At 47.1% G+C, this 16,884-nt stretch overlaps 2 protein-coding genes and 1 long non-coding RNA gene across 3 annotated transcripts in view; 1 reads left to right on the forward strand and 2 right to left on the reverse strand.

Annotated features, from left to right (window-relative positions):
• LOC128344690 (uncharacterized) overlaps nucleotides 1–2,216 on the reverse strand; it is a 31,645-nt gene extending 29,429 nt beyond the window's left edge. Inside the window, exon 1 of the long non-coding RNA XR_008315996.1 lies at nucleotides 2,101–2,216. This is a non-coding gene — a long non-coding RNA (uncharacterized LOC128344690). The remainder of the gene's footprint in view (nucleotides 1–2,100) is intronic.
• A 102-nt stretch (nucleotides 2,217–2,318) lies between these two features.
• LOC128344420 (tubulin alpha-4A chain) lies at nucleotides 2,319–12,968 on the forward strand. Its single transcript, XM_053294523.1, has 4 exons — nucleotides 2,319–2,451; nucleotides 8,532–8,754; nucleotides 9,452–9,600; nucleotides 11,918–12,968. The coding sequence occupies exons 1-4, from the start codon at nucleotides 2,449–2,451 to the stop codon at nucleotides 12,887–12,889; spliced, it is 1,347 nt and encodes a 448-aa protein (XP_053150498.1). The 5' UTR covers nucleotides 2,319–2,448; the 3' UTR covers nucleotides 12,890–12,968.
• On the reverse strand, nucleotides 12,962–16,785 carry LOC128344654 (zinc finger protein RFP-like). Its single transcript, XM_053295311.1, has one exon. The coding sequence runs from the start codon at nucleotides 14,873–14,875 to the stop codon at nucleotides 14,366–14,368; it is 510 nt and encodes a 169-aa protein (XP_053151286.1). The 5' UTR covers nucleotides 14,876–16,785; the 3' UTR covers nucleotides 12,962–14,365.
• Nucleotides 16,786–16,884: the final 99 nt, after the last annotated feature.

Consider the following 16,884-nt stretch of genomic DNA (forward strand, 5'->3'; position numbering starts at 1 on the left):
GAACATAGGAGCATAGGAAACTGCCACATACTGAGTCAGACCATTGGTCTATCTAGCTCAGTATTATCTTCACAGACTGGCAGTGGCTTCTCCAAGGTTGCAGGCAGAAATCTCTCTCAGCCCTATCTTGGAGAAGCTGCCAGGGAGGGAACCTGAAACCTTCTGCTCTTCCCAGAGCGGCTCCATCCCCTGAGGGGAATATCTCGCAGTGCTCACACATCAAGTCTCCCATTCAGATGCAACCAGGGCAGACCCTGCTTAGCTATGGGGACTAGTTATGCTTGCTACCACAAGACCAGCTCTCCTATCCTATCCTAGGTGCTTGTAATATCTAAGCACCTGGATTTGGGAGCCCATGATTTCCGGTATTGTTTTTTCAGTTAAGAAAGAAGAAGAAGAAGAAGAAGAAGAAGAAGAAGAAGAAGAAGAAGAAGAAGAAGAAGAAGAAGAAGAAGAAGAAGAGGAGCATGCAATTACCACTAACTTGACTTCAGGCCTCTCTTGTGAGAAGTGAAGTCATTTCCAAAGTCAGAGGTGGTTCCTTTAGCTGAACGAATTTCCCACAGAGACCGTGCCCCAAGAAAGCACTACCTGTCCTAGCAGGCACGGCTGGAAATACACAAGAGGCATGTGGCGCATGTGCCTAGGCCTGTCATCATCTCCACAGGCTGCGTTCCTGAGAAGAGGTGCTGGTGAAGGGAGTGGCTTCTGTTACCCTTGGGGACTAGCCCTAGGAGAGCCAGTCTTGTGGTAGTAAGCATGATTTGTCTGCTTAGCTAAGCAGGGTCTGCCCTGGCTGCATATGAATGGGAGACTTGATGTGTGTGAGCACTGTAAGATATTCCCCTTAGGGGATGGAGCTGCTCTGGGAAGAGCATCTAGGTTCCAAGTTCCCTCCCTGGCATCTCCAAGATAGGGCCGAGAGAGATTTCTGCCTGCAACCATGGAGAAGCTGCTGCCAGTCTGTGAAGACAACACTGAGCTAGATAGACCAATGGTCTGACTCAATATATGGCAGCTTCCAATGTTCCTGTGAACAAGGTCAGAATAGGCCTGCTCTGCCCCCATTCTTACTTTGTTTTGCTTCCCCGGGTCTTGGTCGTGGGGAGCTCCTGTTTCTTGATCAGAAAAGAATGTTCTACCAGATGTGGTTTCTGCCATCCTTTGCTGCACTGGAGCAGGGGTGGGGGGGAGCTACACCTAGCCAGATTCTGATTTCACTGTCTGCTGTCCCAGCAGGTGTCATGACGGTGTTGCTGGCACTGACCCAGGCCTCCCTCTGTCCTACTGCAGAGGCTGCTGCCCTTCTGTACACCTCTAGGCGAGCATCAACTGAAGTGGACAGCCGAGTTCAATCATATACACTCAAAGAAACAGATCCTATTTAATTCAGTTATTCCCAAAGTAGGAGTAAATAAGATTGTAGTTTTACATGGGGTGAGCACTGCAGCTGCCTGCAGGGAGACTGGGTGGAACTTGATGTTGCTGTGACCACGTCTCCCGGATGCTCTGTTCTAACTCCTCTGCATTTTCTTTTCTGCATGTCTTACCTTCGCCCACTTCCCCATGTCCCGCATGTAGGAGAAATGTAGCTGTATATCTGGTGGCTAGTTGCCTGGAACACACCCCGAACTTGTGTGGACAGTAGTCAAGCTTTTCCAAGGGCGTTATTAGGGGGCTCAAGCAACATTAATTCCAGCTCACAAAGAGAGACCCAGATTGTGCAATCTGCCCTCTTCTGGGAATGGTTTTTTTCCCGCAGCGCCCTTTCACTGAGGTATAGATGAGAGGGCGAGGATAGGAACGAACTTATTGAAAAAGGAAATTGGAGAAGCCAAGCTAGGGTTCCTGGCTTTCTAATGAGCACGGGTTCTATGCCTTTACCAACTATAGGTCAGGCAGAAATCAACAAGTGAAGCATTTCCCAGCATGCAGCGTTGTTAAGAAAGACATGGCTCCCGGACTCGTAATGGTCGTGAAGAAGAGAGAGTTTTGGCAAGCGGTTCCTGCTAAGGTTGCGCCTCCCAAAACCCCCTCTTCTATAAAGCAATGAAAAACACAGAAGCCCTGTCATACCTTGCCATTCGTCTCTCTACCTACCTAGCAGTGGCCTGTTCTGTGTGTATTCATTCCTACTGGCGTCCGGTCCCACTCCGTCGGGCAATGGACGAGCACTATGACCTGGGGGGAGGATTTATGGTTTGACGCTAGACAAGGCATCTTGGAAATCATTTGCTTGCCTGCCTCTTTGAAAGTTCGGGTTCTGCTGTCAACAGTGACTAAGGACTCGGGTGGGGCTACCATTTCGGCACGTCCTCCTCGCCAGCGCCCCGCCTCCTCCATATAAAGCCGGTGCGGCAGGGCGGCTTGCAGCAGGCGCAGTTGCTTCTCACCGAGACTTCGTCGCACCGACTCAGCGTGAGATCGCGGCCCTCGCTTTTCTACATCATGGTGAGGGGGAAGGGAGCTGTGCGGGCTCGGAATCACCCGGATCGCCCCTTGGCCATTAGGGCAGCAAGCTGCTGCCGCCTTTGCTGCTGGGGGAGCGAGCCCCCTGGCTTCTCCCTCTCCTGGTGTTTGCCCTCTGTGCGTCCGCGCGGTGCCTGGTATGTGCCATGGTAGGTGCCAGCTTGGAGGCGCTGGCCTAACACGGGTGGTGCCTCTTCCCCCCCCCCCCTGCTTCGGGCAGGCTTTGTGAGTTGCGAGGGTGCCGCTGGCAGCGCGCTACGTGACCTTGGTGGGAGTTTGTGCCAGTTCTCGGTCGTCTTCTCCTCGCGAATACGGCAGGGGTGTCGCCAAGCCTGCGCATAGAGGAGTTGGAAAGAAGGCTATGCAAAAATCCCACGATGGAGTCCGCAGTGCCGGACGCGGGAGGGGCTTGTGCTGCGTGTGCGGGGAGCGGAGCAGCCGCATAACAGGATCGGGCAGGCCTAGCCTTTGCTCCAAATGGTAACTGGCCGCCTGCCCGAATCTACTTTACGCGCTCAATCTCTCGGTGGTTTCCTATAGTCACGTTAGTGCAACGAACAGGGACAGCTGGCTTGAGGCTCAGGCTTACCGGGAGGAGGGGAGAAAGCGAGAGAAGCTGGGGCGGGCACTTTAAAGTGGGAGGGGGAGATCCGGATGGAAGCCCTATGCTTAGTCGTGTAGCAAGTTATACCATTTTTTCCCTCCCCTCGTGCCATCCATTATCGCCCACATTAAATATGGGGGTAGGAGGTTATTAATAGGCAGGTGGCAGGAAAGCGGATTGGGGCCGGGGTGCTTCAATACGTCCTGCTTCCAGCCAAATTTTACGGCTAGAAATAGCTTGGCCGACGGCCGGGCTCCAGTCCAAAGTAATCGCATCTCCCGTCTCATCTCGGGGGAATCTTCGCACTTTGAGGGAGGGAGTCCTATATTTAGCGTTCCGGGCTGGACGAGTGAATGAGTGAGATATTGGCGCCCGCCGCTGCATCCAACCTGAGGCGAGCGTTGCCGAACGGGGGTGCCGGCGCTTTCCAGAGGCTGGACTTGTTCTCCCAGATCTGGGCGCCAATTCCCCCGAGGATCGGGCGTTTTCATAAGTGACGCCACCCTTTTTTTTTTTAACTCTGGAATGCGTCACTTGTAAATGCGTATACTCAATGAGGTGTAGAAAGCGGAAGAGAGCCATTTTGAAACTGAGTGTACATTCAAGCTAACCAATGTCGGAGCCGCAATTAAAAATTTCAAACCGGGAAGTGCGCCAAAAAAGCCACCACAAAACGTGTCACTTGTAAGAATGCCTTGGCTTCACTGGTGTCGGTGGTTCTAGTGCCCTTCCACTTCAGTGGTCCTCCTCTTGGTCTCGCGTCTCTGGGCAGCTTGTAGTACAGCAAGTGAATATGACCCTCCTTTGACCTAAGGGAAAGTAGCTGCTGAGCTTGGTGCTCTTGCCTTGGCATGGTGGCAGATGAGACACGTGTCCCTCCAGAGGAAGGAGAAGACAGTATATGATCTGTCTGGTGGTCCCTCTTGCTGGGTGCCAGTGACAGGGCTGCCACACTCCTTTCCCCATCAGCTCAGCCCCAAGCAGTGTGTGTGGTTCAGTCTTCCTAGGATTTGGGAACTGTTTCTCCCCTTGCTGAGCATGAAATCTGTTTGCACATCTGGAATTGTGTCAGACTGCAAGGCAGACTCTTGAGTTCTGACACCCCCTCATTTGGGTAACTTGGCTGTTCACATAGGTAATGGCACTTGAGGTTGAGTCCCAACAGCTGGGGAATGGGAAGGCCAGTTCCTCCTTTAAACAGCTAAAGGGAGGGGCTTATTCACCCAACTACACCTAGTTGGTTGGTTTGTCTTTCAAACCAGCCATTGTATGGAAAGTGCAACTCGGTACATTCCTGTGTTTATAGAGAGTGTAGAGCTGAAATTAATTCAGGATGTGTGTCAACAACAAAAATTATGTAGCAATTGATTGTTAGACTTTTATACTGCCTTTCATTAAAACTATCTCAAGGTGGTTTACAAAACATTTAAAACAATATGAAACTATAAAAACAGTTACACAATAAATAGTAATTTGGAATATAAAAATACAAATCTAATTAAAAGCTTTTTAAAAACCACACACAATGAGACCATAAAATACAGAGCAGCAGCAACAAAAACATTCTTATAAAAGTCAAGATTTATACTGTGCTTTAAAGCATTTAATGCTTCTAATCCTTTAACAATCCTGTAAGGTAGGTCAGTATTCTTACATGGGGAGCTGAGGCCGAGCATGTAATTTGCAGGAGTTCACCTGCTGAATCGGTGGCAAACATGGGATTTGAACTCAGGATTTGCTGACTCACACTCGGTCTTGGAGAATCAAACTAAACTTTATGCTAAACATGTAGCTTGCTCTTCAATAACATCTTTGTCAACAGCAGCTGCATGGTGGATGACCTGGATCAGGAGGGACCCTTGGCCCACTGCTGTTCTGATTCAGAAGGCATGCCCCTGTTCACCCCCACCCCAAAAAGCAGGGGGAGTAAATTATGCATTTAATGTAACATATAGTTTGACTGTTAGCATCTACTGTTCTGGATTTGCTTGAAGAAACTTTAGCTCATACCGTCTTCATTCAGCTGTGTTTCAACACACTGCCCATTATGGATGCTATCTGGAAGTTAGGATTTTGGGAAAGCAGTATAAAAGGTTGGCAAGTTAAGTGCCCGTTGAAAGAAGTGTAAGAAACTGCAGTTTAATGAGAGAGAAGCTCATTGTTGGAGGGAAAGGCTATATCAAGTCCTTTCCTCTTACAGTGACATACCAGAACCAAAAATATCCTTGGAATAGACTGCTTCATTTACTCTCAGCCTCGTTAGTTAATCTATGAAAGTCTGTCTTGATTAGTGGGGCTGTGAATATGAGGGTGTTTTGCTTTGTGTTACTTTTCTCAGAAGTAAATCTCCATATGTGTACTTAAGGGTCTCTTTTAAATACCTCCATGTCGTCTTTTTGTTTTTCAAATTACACTTTAGGAATCTTTTGAAATGGGTTTAAATCATGAAATTTTGCTGGTTAGCATATATTTTTTAAAGATCTTTCCACTATAGAAAAGAGCTGGATGTGGGGCTGAACCTTAGCTGCATACAATCATGATGGTACTGCCTTCAAGACTACCACTTTCTCTAGCCTTCTTAAGGATGGGGTATCATGGGTTTCATTTGCATGGAACACTGTTGGGCCCTTGGCTCTGAACCCAAATCTAGTATAGAATATTAACTGTCACTGAGTAGCAAGTGTTTTGGAGAGTGAATCAATAGCTTACTCTTGGTGCTTAAGTCAGAGTGGGGTAACATACCCTACATAAATAGCTTTTAGTTGTAAAGTGAGTGCAGGGGGTGGTCAGGTAAATTTCACTTGGGAGTGCCACTGTCTTGAATGAGGTGGTTGATTATCTTTGTCCCAACAGATGCTCTTCTCTGGCATCAGTTGGATTCTTTGTTTGATGTATGCTTTCTGTCTGATGCCTCCAAATCTACTATCAGACTTTGCTGGGGAAATGCTTCTGTTTCTATTGGTAGCAAGTAATATTCAACGTGAAGGAAGTTATCATCACAGATGGTAAAGACCTGATGAGGGATTCTGTACTGGTTTGTATTGGTTGATATGATTGTTTGTAGAGGTGGTCTTTGGCCTAGTTCTCTCTGAAGTGGCAACTCTGGGCTGTGCCACTTTGACTATTTGAATGCTCTTTCAAGACAATTTCTCACCACATAGAAAAGGATGCTAGGTAAGCTAGCCTTCTCCCAACATTTGCTTTTCTGTGTGGAGGGAATGTTCTTGTATTGAGGAACATTCAGTATGAGCCACCACTCACAGTTGGGAGCTGTATAACTTTCACTGACTGTAAGAATTCCAGTGATAAGGCTAGAGCCAACTGTGTTAGGCATGGCACCCCACACCATCTTCCAAGTCAGGTTCTCCTTGCTGTTGCCACTTCTCCAGTCCTGACAGGTAGCTCTCCTGTGTTGACTCTTCAGCTCCCCAATTGCATCAAAATCCCTTGGAGCGGCTGGCTGGTTCCTTCTCCCTGGAATGGATATGGATAATGTCTTGGTGTTAGAGGGGAGGGGACAGCTCTGATGTAAAGCACAGTGTTGTACGTGTCTAGGCCAGGTCAGCACCTGACTTAAGAGTTGGTACTAGATCAGACTGTCGCAGCAAGAAGCTTGCTAACTGCATTGACTGCATGGCCCGACAGACTGGGTGGCCCTGTAAGCTATCCTCACTTCACCTAATTATGGTATTGTGACCTTGTGGCCATTGGGAATTGTGTGGCCATTTGGGAATTTTCTGTTGGCCTGTGATTGGCTTGGCTGTTACTTTCTACACAATGACTTCATGCCTCCTCTTGGTGGGTTGCAGGTCGGTACAGGGCAGGCTTCAGTCAGCAAATGCAATGGGCTTTGAGGTCCCAGATCTTATGTGGGGGTGCTGGGCTACTTTAATTTGTCCTCTGTCTTCCTTCTTTCTCTCCAACTCCTGACTCCTTTGGCTCTGGTCTGTGCTGGCCTTGATAGATATGTTGTTGGCAAATTCCTTTTGAGCATTCTGATTAAATTCTGGTGCAGTGAGCATTGTGCAGTGTCATCACTGCACTCTCTCTTGACTGCCCTGCAGGGAATTGGGAAGGTGAATGGACATGGTCTTGGGTGGATTCTGGCATCTTTGCCTTGGAGGCAGAGAGAAGAAATGAGAATGAATGCTTATGTCTTGCCCTAATATGCTTCTTTAGACTGGTGCAGAGGTGGAGTGGAATATCTGCTTGTGCAACTTGTAGGATAGATTTGTGTGCTGTTCATGACAAGCGAAAGGAGTGTGGTGAAGAGGCCTGCAGCGTATGGGCTTTAGGGTGTGATGCTGATCAAGTGTGTGTGGTGCAAGTGCATAGAATGCTAAGCTGGGATAATTCTGTGGCTTATGTTAGACTCCTTTACAGTACTGCATATTTGCTCATCGTGGCATCAGGTTCATGGCCATCATGTGAATAAATTGGGGATAGACTGAGGCTCCTTGGCATAATGCAAAGATTCCCCACAGGGGGTATTAGCCCCCCCCCCCCGGATACTTGAAGGGCTGTCGGGGGGGGGGGTACTCAGAGCCATCCTGACTCTCTGTACTGCAGCTGCGCTATTTGTTTTCCATCTTAGGATCACCACCTTGAAGCTGATGCATCCTCGGCAATGTGTCTGCAGAGAAGGGATGGGGGAATGAGTGAGGAGGGTGAAAACCCTCTCCTCTGCTCCTCAGCACTGAAATTTCAATGGGAGTACTCATGAGTAACTTAGTCTGGATGTAAGCCTGGTGACTGGAGCAGCCTATATCATAACTGTAAAATTTGTATGTGTGCACACTCATTCCCAGGTACCTGAGCTGAAGGCTCATAACAAAGGGAACACTTTAGGTTGAAAACCTCTGCTGTAATGCATAGTTCAACATGCTTTTCTCTCTCTCCACCCCCATACTGCATTAGCACTAGCACTGTTCTAGAGAGTAGATGCTGGTACTTCTCCTATCCCATGCTTTAATTACTTGAAGTGTAAGTGCCACAAGTTGTGTGGGCAGAGAGCCTTGTTGCAGCTGGTGTATGTGTGTGCGTGCATGCCTGTGGATGTGCTATTAACAGAGTCAGGCTTGCACGCCTGTCTGCCTCTCCCATGTTGCACTGCTTCTGCTTCCTTTACTTTCAATAGACTACAAGCAAATCCACACCAAGGGGTGGCTGATGACTGGCTTGCAAATCTAACAGTGTTTTATCAGAATGTCACTGTTCAGTAACTTGTACTTTCTGGCACACTAGCCCAGAAAACTGGTGGCAGCTGCTCACTTGTTAAATCACAAGGGTATCTGATGGAATCAATAACCCTGGTAGAACTCTTCACCAATAAGTGTACACAAGCTGCCATGTGCTAGTTTCACTAGTGTCCATGGTTTGGAGTCTTCCACTCCTGACTATGCCACCATTTCAGTTCTCTCTTGCCAGAGAAGGCTCACTGCTTTCTTCTTCTCTACAGCGTGAGTGTATCTCAGTCCATGTTGGCCAAGCTGGCGTGCAGATGGGCAATACCTGCTGGGAGCTGTATTGCTTGGAACATGGGATTCAGCCGGATGGGCAGATGCCAAGCGAGAAGACGATTGGAGGTGGAGATGACTCCTTCACCACCTTCTTCTGTGAAACTGGAGCTGGAAAGCATGTGCCCCGGGCTGTCTTTGTGGACTTGGAACCCACTGTGATTGGTGAGAGGATATGCAGTAGTAAGGTCTGGGTCTTATGACCTCTGGTAGGCAACACTCTTCTTGTTGGCCCTGTGGTCTGTCTTGGGCCTAGTTCTGTATCCATTCCTTGACGAACACAGCTAGATTTGGGGAGGTCTTGGATTGAAGTTTGAAGCAGCCAAGAAAGTGCAGTACAATATGGGTCCGTTTCTGGCAACCACTGGGCCAAATAAGGCCCAACTTCATATCTTGTCTTCTCATTCCACTTTTTTCCTGGAACTCAAAGCAGCGGTGTACATCGGGTCCCCAAGTGGTCACCCATCCAGGCACTGACCACACCTAGATCTGCTCTGCTTCAGCAAAGTAGCGGTATCACATGTCCTTGCATCAGACCCTGAAATGTGGTCTAGCTTCCCAGTTCAGCCCAGAGAATTGAGGATGTGTGGCAATAAGGGGAGGGACTTAGCCTGGCAACTCCTACTCTCTTCTCAAAGTGGCCTTCTGTCAAAACTAGTTGCTGACCAGAGTTGTACCAGACTAGCGTAACCTGTTAGTAAGGTGATGTCTGGCAAAACAGTAAACTCCCGAGGAAAAATGGACACACAATTTTATAGATGCCTCAACTGTGTTTCTCAACCTGCTTGCTATATTAAGAGTCTGAAAGCATCCATGGTACTAATTCGTTTTCCTGGCATCCCGCTCTCTCAATCTTTTCCAGATGAAGTTCGTACTGGCACTTACCGTCAGCTTTTCCACCCAGAGCAGCTGATCACTGGCAAGGAAGATGCTGCCAATAACTATGCCCGTGGTCACTACACCATTGGCAAGGAGATCATTGACCTGGTGTTGGACAGGATCCGGAAACTGGTATAATCTTAGTGAAGCGTGGGTTGGTTTAAAGGAGGAGGGGAAGGCATTATGTGTTCCTTCTGGGGATGGTGGCAGGAGGGAGGGCCTGTAGCCGAGAATTTAAGATGGTTATTTGACAAAATTCCCCTGAGAAGCTAATTCTGGATGTACTAAGCTGTGTGACAAGCTTCTTCAGCTGGTAGGATGATCACCCTACATTATGCTGAAGTGTTCCATCTGCCTCCCATTAAACCAAGTTGTGCTTTGGCAGTAGTACCAGAAGCCTACAGGCAATGAACTGGCTGATTTAGATTAATATGAAACTAGAGCGTATTGTCACCTTCCTGCTTCTTGGCCCCCATTACCCATTAATATAGTTGGGTCAGTGACCACAGAGAAGCCACATTATGGCAGAATTTGCTTATTGAGATCTAAACTCTAAAGTAGCACTTCTATGCCCCTGTAACTCCCTCCCTCGAGTTGCCTGCCCACTTCCTTCCTGATGATAGTGCACTTCCTGTCTCCAGTTCTACCCAAGTTCTTTCTCCTTGCCCCTGCTTACTTCAGCTTCATTATTCCACCACTCATGGTTTCTTTTCAGGCCCCTGCTGTGTTTTGTCTTGTCGCTTTAGTCACCCAAACTCTTCAACAGTCTCCTTCGTCTTGCCCCCTCCACAGCACACAGCCCTTCCTTACACTAGGCGGTTTCTTAAGAACCCACTTCTTGCCTCATTTTCCTGTCAACTCATGTTCATTTCTCAATCCATTGCCCATCTTGGCCTTTTAGCTCCTTGCCCTGGACTCCCTACAACTTCTTCCCAGTCCTCTGCCACCTGCTCTGTAAGGCTATAATCCCAGCCAACTGACCATGTTTCCTTTCCTCACAGAAATGGTTTAGTTCCCCAAGGAACTGAATATTCTGAGCCATTGCATCAGTTCAGCCTGATGTATGTGAAAAGCTTTCTCGCCACAAGCACAACATAGTCGATATGTGGAACCCAGTTCCATCCAGAGTACCCCAGATTCTAAAATGTCTTGTGTCAAACTGCTGGAGTGCTGCTCTCAAAAATAAAGGAACCCCTTATTGGTGAGGGAGTAAGTCTGTCCAGAGTGAGGATGAGGGTAGGAATCGGGAATTGGTTTCCCCCAGAGCAACAAACCTGTACATTTCTTTGGGTGTTTTTTTTTTTTTTTTTTAATTACATGGCTTTAAATTCATTGCTGTAAGTTGCTTTGAATGATTTACAGGAAGATGGAATGTAACTTTTCGTCTAGGAAGTGTGTCCCAGTAAATGGGACTTGCTTCCAAGTAAGGGTGCATAGAGTTGTAGTGTTCTGGTAAAATGCATAGGATTGGACTGCAAGTTATTGTATGTGGGGAGAAATATCTGGCTATTCCTTTAGGCATGGGGTGCATGAGTATAAACTGTTGCTTCTAATGTGTATCTACACAGCTCATTGTTCTTGCCTCACTTGACGGCTACAGCTGTTTCTGAAGCAGATGGATTGAGGCCGTTTGGCTGAGTGACCAGAGGTTGCAGCTAGCCTGCAAGTGCTGCACCTGCCTGTCTGGGACCCAAGCACAAGTTCTCCAAGTTAAAGTTGTCTGCTTGCTACTATCCCTCAGGATGGGGGTGGTGTACTGAGACCACTGACTTCCCCATCTGCCATATGATACAGGAGCAGGAGAAGCGATGATGCCTAAGAAGCAGCTTCTGCCCACCTTTGCTGGGAGCTCTTTGTGCTAAAAAGAATCATTACTTTCCTTCTCCATGTATATGCAGGAGGAGGGTGGCGATCCTGATCCTCCTACCCTTCAGGGGTCCCCTGCATGAAATGAAATGGCCCAGCTTCTTTCCTTCTTGGGCTCTGTGCATGAAATGAAAGGATCACACTTATGCTGCTAGGGTACCTTCTCCATTCCACCCCAACCAGAGGAGAGAAGGCAGTAGACAGGGTGGCAGTTTGCACTGGGTGTGTGGGTGGCAGGGGTGTGGGGTCCACTGCAAGGCTTCACAGCCATAAGTGCAATACAAGGCAAAGATGTGTTGTCTCCTAATCTAGAATAGCAAGTAGTTAAGGATTAGAAGGGAAGAGAATGCCACATATGGCTTTAGCAATGCAAGCGGAGAGGCTGCATGCCTTAGGCAAGTAAAAATGGTCTTCAATTTCAGCTAAAAAAGCAAGTGGGTAAACTTCATTTAGATGAAAACGTTGAAGTTTTGTGGATGAAGGGCAGGTCCCTCTGCAGGGTCTCCCATGTCAGAGTTGCAGAGTAATACTGCAAGATGGCAGGAGCTGGCTGTTCAACTGTTTTTCTTGGGGTCTCCAACAGGCTGACCAATGTACAGGACTCCAAGGATTCTTGGTCTTTCACAGCTTTGGGGGAGGCACTGGCTCAGGATTCACCTCCCTGCTGATGGAACGGCTCTCTGTTGACTATGGCAAGAAGTCGAAGCTGGAATTTGCTATCTACCCAGCTCCACAGGTTTCTACTGCTGTGGTGGAGCCCTACAATTCCATTCTTACCACACACACCACCCTCGAGCACTCAGATTGTGCTTTCATGGTGGACAATGAAGCCATCTATGATATCTGCCGCAGGAACCTGGACATTGAGCGCCCAACCTACACAAATCTCAACCGCCTTATCAGTCAGATCGTGTCCTCCATCACTGCTTCCCTGCGCTTTGATGGGGCTCTCAATGTAGACCTGACAGAGTTCCAGACCAACCTAGTGCCCTACCCCCGTATCCACTTCCCTCTAGCCACTTATGCCCCAGTCATCTCGGCTGAAAAGGCTTATCATGAGCAGCTTTCTGTGGCTGAGATCACAAATTCTTGCTTTGAGCCAGCCAACCAGATGGTGAAATGTGACCCCCGCCATGGCAAATATATGGCCTGCTGCCTTTTGTACCGGGGTGATGTGGTGCCCAAGGATGTCAATGCTGCTATTGCTGCCATAAAGACCAAGCGCAGCATTCAGTTCGTGGACTGGTGTCCCACAGGTTTCAAGGTAGGCATCAACTACCAGCCCCCAACTATGGTCCCTGGTGGAGACCTAGCCAAAGTGCAGAGGGCAGTGTGTATGCTGAGCAACACAACAGCCATAGCTGAAGCTTGGGCCCGCCTGGACCACAAGTTTGACCTGATGTATGCCAAGCGGGCTTTTGTCCACTGGTATGTGGGGGAAGGCATGGAAGAAGGGGAATTCTCTGAAGCTCGGGAGGACATGGCTGCCCTGGAGAAGGATTACGAAGAGGTTGGCCTTGACTCTTATGAGGATGAAGAGGAAGGAGAAGAGTAGCTACAGTACCAAGTTTGCTTGATGGACCTTCCTCTAATTGCAAAACCTTTAAAATAAAATTTCTTTGTTTTAAGCTGAATTCCTGTAGTATGCCTCTTCCTTGCTAGAGTTATGCCTGCTTCATTCTCATAAAGTAGCCCCACCTAATGACATTGCTGCTTGGCTCCTTCTCCCTGCCAGTCTCGAAAGAGACAGAAAGGAAGCGTTTTCCTAGCACGTCAGGCTGAGCAACTCTGAAACCATGTTGCACCACGGGGATACTTTAAACTACTGAGTTACTGGGCAAAGAAGGCATGAGCCTTGGTTGCAACAAGTGTCTTTTCCACTACGCTTAAATACAGAGCAGTATTAAATACACTGAACATCACAGATCCCATGTCAAGGAAACAAATAATGCAATCAAACTGATACAAATTTGCACATAGTGTCTTCCCCTTTCCTCCATTTGCTTTGCTACAAAAGTAGGGTGAGGCTATAAAGCAAGAGTAAGACTTCAAGTGAACTTTGAAAAAGTGACTATATGTAACTCTGTACATGCACCTAATTCTGCAGATTCTCTGCTGAACATGTTCCTGGGTTGGGGTGAGGGAGGGAACCTACCAAACTCTTAAATATCTACTCAGTTCTGCATACAACAGAAATAGATTGTATTCACCACCAATGATGAGTGGCATTTTTAGCTGTGCAATAGCCTTGTTGGGTAGATTTAGATATGACATGCCTTGAAGAACCAAGTTCAGCGTTAAGGATTTAATTCTGAATCTATTACCTTGCTGCTGGGGGGTTATGTGAGTCTCCTGAACAGTTTCCCATCTAGGCAATGCTTAGTTCTAACAATGTCATAGCATCTCTGGCCTTGATGGATATAGACTTTCCCACATAAAAAGTGACTGAATTGGCCAAGTACTCCACACAGTGTGTGCAATACATACAACAGTAGTGTTAGATGTGTTCTATATTCTCCAATGGAGAAGAATTTGAGTGTGACACAGTACAGTCAAGCCTTGGTGAAAAGACGTTCTTCTGCCCGGGGTCTCCCTACTCCCCTTGAATGTTGCACGTATGCCTCGTCCACCCCTCACTGTAAGGTTCAGTTGCTTTATTGGGGTAAGTAGCTTTGTACAAAAGGGCTTAAAAAGGGAAGTGCCCTTTTGAAGTAGATGAAGAGGTCTGCAAGTTAGCGCTGAGTTAGACAAGCTTAATGTACTCTGGATGAAAAGCAGTGACTTCTTTCTGCTTCTCTCTAGACATAGTACTTATTCATTCTTCCTGGAGTTTCACAACTGTTTACGGGGTGGTGGGGAGGCATAGGTTACACCCAACCCAGGAAAATATGTTGGCCTGAAGTCAGGTTTGGCAAATCCTCCAAATTGAGCCCCACCCTTAATCATGCCAGGCAGAGAGCTGATAGTTTCTCACTATGCATCTCCCTCCTCCTGCTGCTGTGACAGATACTCTTGGCTCACAGTAAAAGCCCTATCCATTCACAAGGCTTTTTTTTTTTTTTTTTTTTTTTTGATGCGTAATCTCTTCTCTTGCCTGTATTAGATTTTTCAGACAGATATACATCTGCAGCTTGTATGCTTGGGCAGCTTCCTCCACAGAAGCCACGTGGTGCGCCTGGTGTTCCCCAGACTGCCCACAAACTGAGCAGATGAGGACTCGATCCTGCAGACAGAAGAGCTGGCAGGGCTCCTGGTGCTCCTCACAGACTCTCGCCTCTGTTGCTGGCGATGGATCACACAGCTGTCTAGTTGATTCTGTAATGTGGGTCATGGCCATGTCTTGTTTGAAATTGACTGAGCAGGTTTTGCTTCTGTACTGAGGGCAGTCCACATTAACCAAAGCTCCTGCCCAGTTTCGGACAAGGCAGAGGGAGCAGAAGTAGTGCCCACAGTCTAGACTGACTGGGTTTACAAAATACCCTAAGCAAATACCACATGTTGCTTCCTCCTGGAGCTGCTTTATTGGATTGTGAGCAGCCATGGCTCAAAGACTAGTTATAAATGCTGAATCTCTAGTTCCACTGCAGCATGGCACTGACAGGCCTTGGCTGGAGAGGTCACCCACTCCCAGTCTTTAAAAGTACAGGAAAGGGGATTGCTCTGAAGCTGACCCAAACTGACTTAATACAGGGGTAATTAACTCTTCTCTGAGATCCCTATAGAAACTACATTTCAACAATATATGCTCAGTAGATTCCACTTCTGCCAAACATGGACATAATCTCTGGTTATAGGGAACCTTATGAAATTGCCCTTCCATCACCACCGACTGCAACACATTCAGCCTAGCCGCTGTTAAGGCCCTACGATGCTCCACGTAAGTTATCTTTCGTAAGTATTGTGCCAAACATTGTCTATTTTTGGGTTCCCATCCGTACTCCATACCCCACTTTACTGATATCGCTCTGTCTGGCTATGTCACTTATACGCTGGTTTATAATATCTCTGGCCTTGGTAAACCCTAACTCCCTTACTGCCGGAAGTGAAAACCCCAACCAGCTTAATTTCCTGTCAATTGCACTTTTCCATCTGGTCTTATAATCATCCAGCAGAACCAGTGGGGCGAGGCCAGCTGGGGAAAAAAACCAATTTAAGCCAATAGCCAAAAATGGCTTTCCAGATTCTGGCTTCGACAGGAAGCCACCCCACTTCTAATCTAAGACGAGCATTGGGAGCCGAACGAGCTACCCTCAACATACCCCTAAGGAATTTAGATTGAATCGCTTCTACCTTCCGTATATCCGCATAAGGGCCCAACTGTGCCCCAACCAGCAACAGGGCAAGGGCCTTAGCCCTAAACAGTTCAAAAACCACCTGTACTGATTGTGCTCGTTTCTGAAGATGTAAAGAACAGAGTGTCGAAGCTACTTTTGGGGCGTTCTGCGTTATATAATCCCTATGGGCATTATTGGTCTTATTTGCCTGAAGGGCTGTACCAAGATATTTAAACTGCATAACCTGTTCTAATTTGTGGCCATTAAGAGTCCAGGAAAAGATTTTAGGTCTGTTTGAAAATACCATGATTTTAGTTTTATCATAGTTTAAAGTAAGGTCTTGTGTCTCACAGTATTCTACTAACGCCTCCAAAGCTCTTTTAAGGCCAATCTGAGTCCTCGAAACCAGAGCGGCATTATCCGCATATAAAAGAATATTTACATGTTTACCTGCGAGCTTCGGGGGATGGAACTCCAGCTTCCTCATATAAGGGACTACGCTGTTAATATAATAGTTAAAGAGCGTGGGCGCCAAAATGCACCCTTGCCTTACTCCTCACCTCGTGGGGATCAAACTAGTTACTTGGCCCTTGTGATTTAATCTCACCTTAAGTGACTATCCTCATGTAACTTAAACAGGAGGTAAAGAAGTCTCCTATCTATAGAAGACAGGGCAAGCTTTTCCCACAACTTATCTCTAGAGATAAGGTTGAATGCATACTTTAGATCTATAAAGGCAGTAAATAGGGCCTCTCACAAGGCATATTGATAAAGGGCACTTGCTTGTTTTATTTGATGGCCCCAAACAGTAATGTGTTGCAGGGGCAGGGTATAAATATTAATTGTGAGACACCCACTTCATTCTATGAATAGATAGACCCTTATCCCTTAACACTCCCTTTCTAATATAATTCTCTTGCCTGTATTAACTTAATCAAAAGCAACCAGTGTTCTCTCATTTTTTTCATCTGTGTGTGGAATGAGGTATGTCCTGGGCGGCAGTATGTGCATTCAGAATGGGACCTTCCTGATTCAACCTGAGCAGGATCTAAAATTAACTGAGCAGACATTTAAAAAAAACTTGTGAGCACAGGCATGTGCGCACACCTTAGAGGGAACACTGAAAGCAACTATTCCTATCCCTGGTTACTAACATATGGGTATGCACCTGGAGTAGTCATGGCATTCTGGACTTCTGTTTCAAATGTACAGAAACGAGTAATAAACACAAATGCAGTAGAAGTTTTTTGTTTAAATGAAAGCTAAGTAGTTGAAC

The sequence above is a fragment of the Hemicordylus capensis genome, chromosome 1, assembly GCF_027244095.1.
Source record: "Hemicordylus capensis ecotype Gifberg chromosome 1, rHemCap1.1.pri, whole genome shotgun sequence".
Taxonomy (NCBI): domain Eukaryota; kingdom Metazoa; phylum Chordata; class Lepidosauria; order Squamata; family Cordylidae; genus Hemicordylus; species Hemicordylus capensis.

What these genes read in the sequence shown, in the direction of transcription:
- LOC128344654 (XM_053295311.1), bottom strand. Translation starts at nt 14,875, where the DNA reads ATGGCTGCTCACAATCCAATAAAGCAGCTCCAGGAGGAAGCAACATGT.
- LOC128344420 (XM_053294523.1), top strand. An exon ending in CTTGGAACCCACTGTGATTG is followed by an intron (nt 8,755 to 9,451) that starts GTGAGAGGATAT and finishes AATCTTTTCCAG; the next exon opens with ATGAAGTTCGTACTGGCACT. An exon ending in TGGACAGGATCCGGAAACTG is followed by an intron (nt 9,601 to 11,917) that starts GTATAATCTTAG and finishes GGTCTCCAACAG; the next exon opens with GCTGACCAATGTACAGGACT.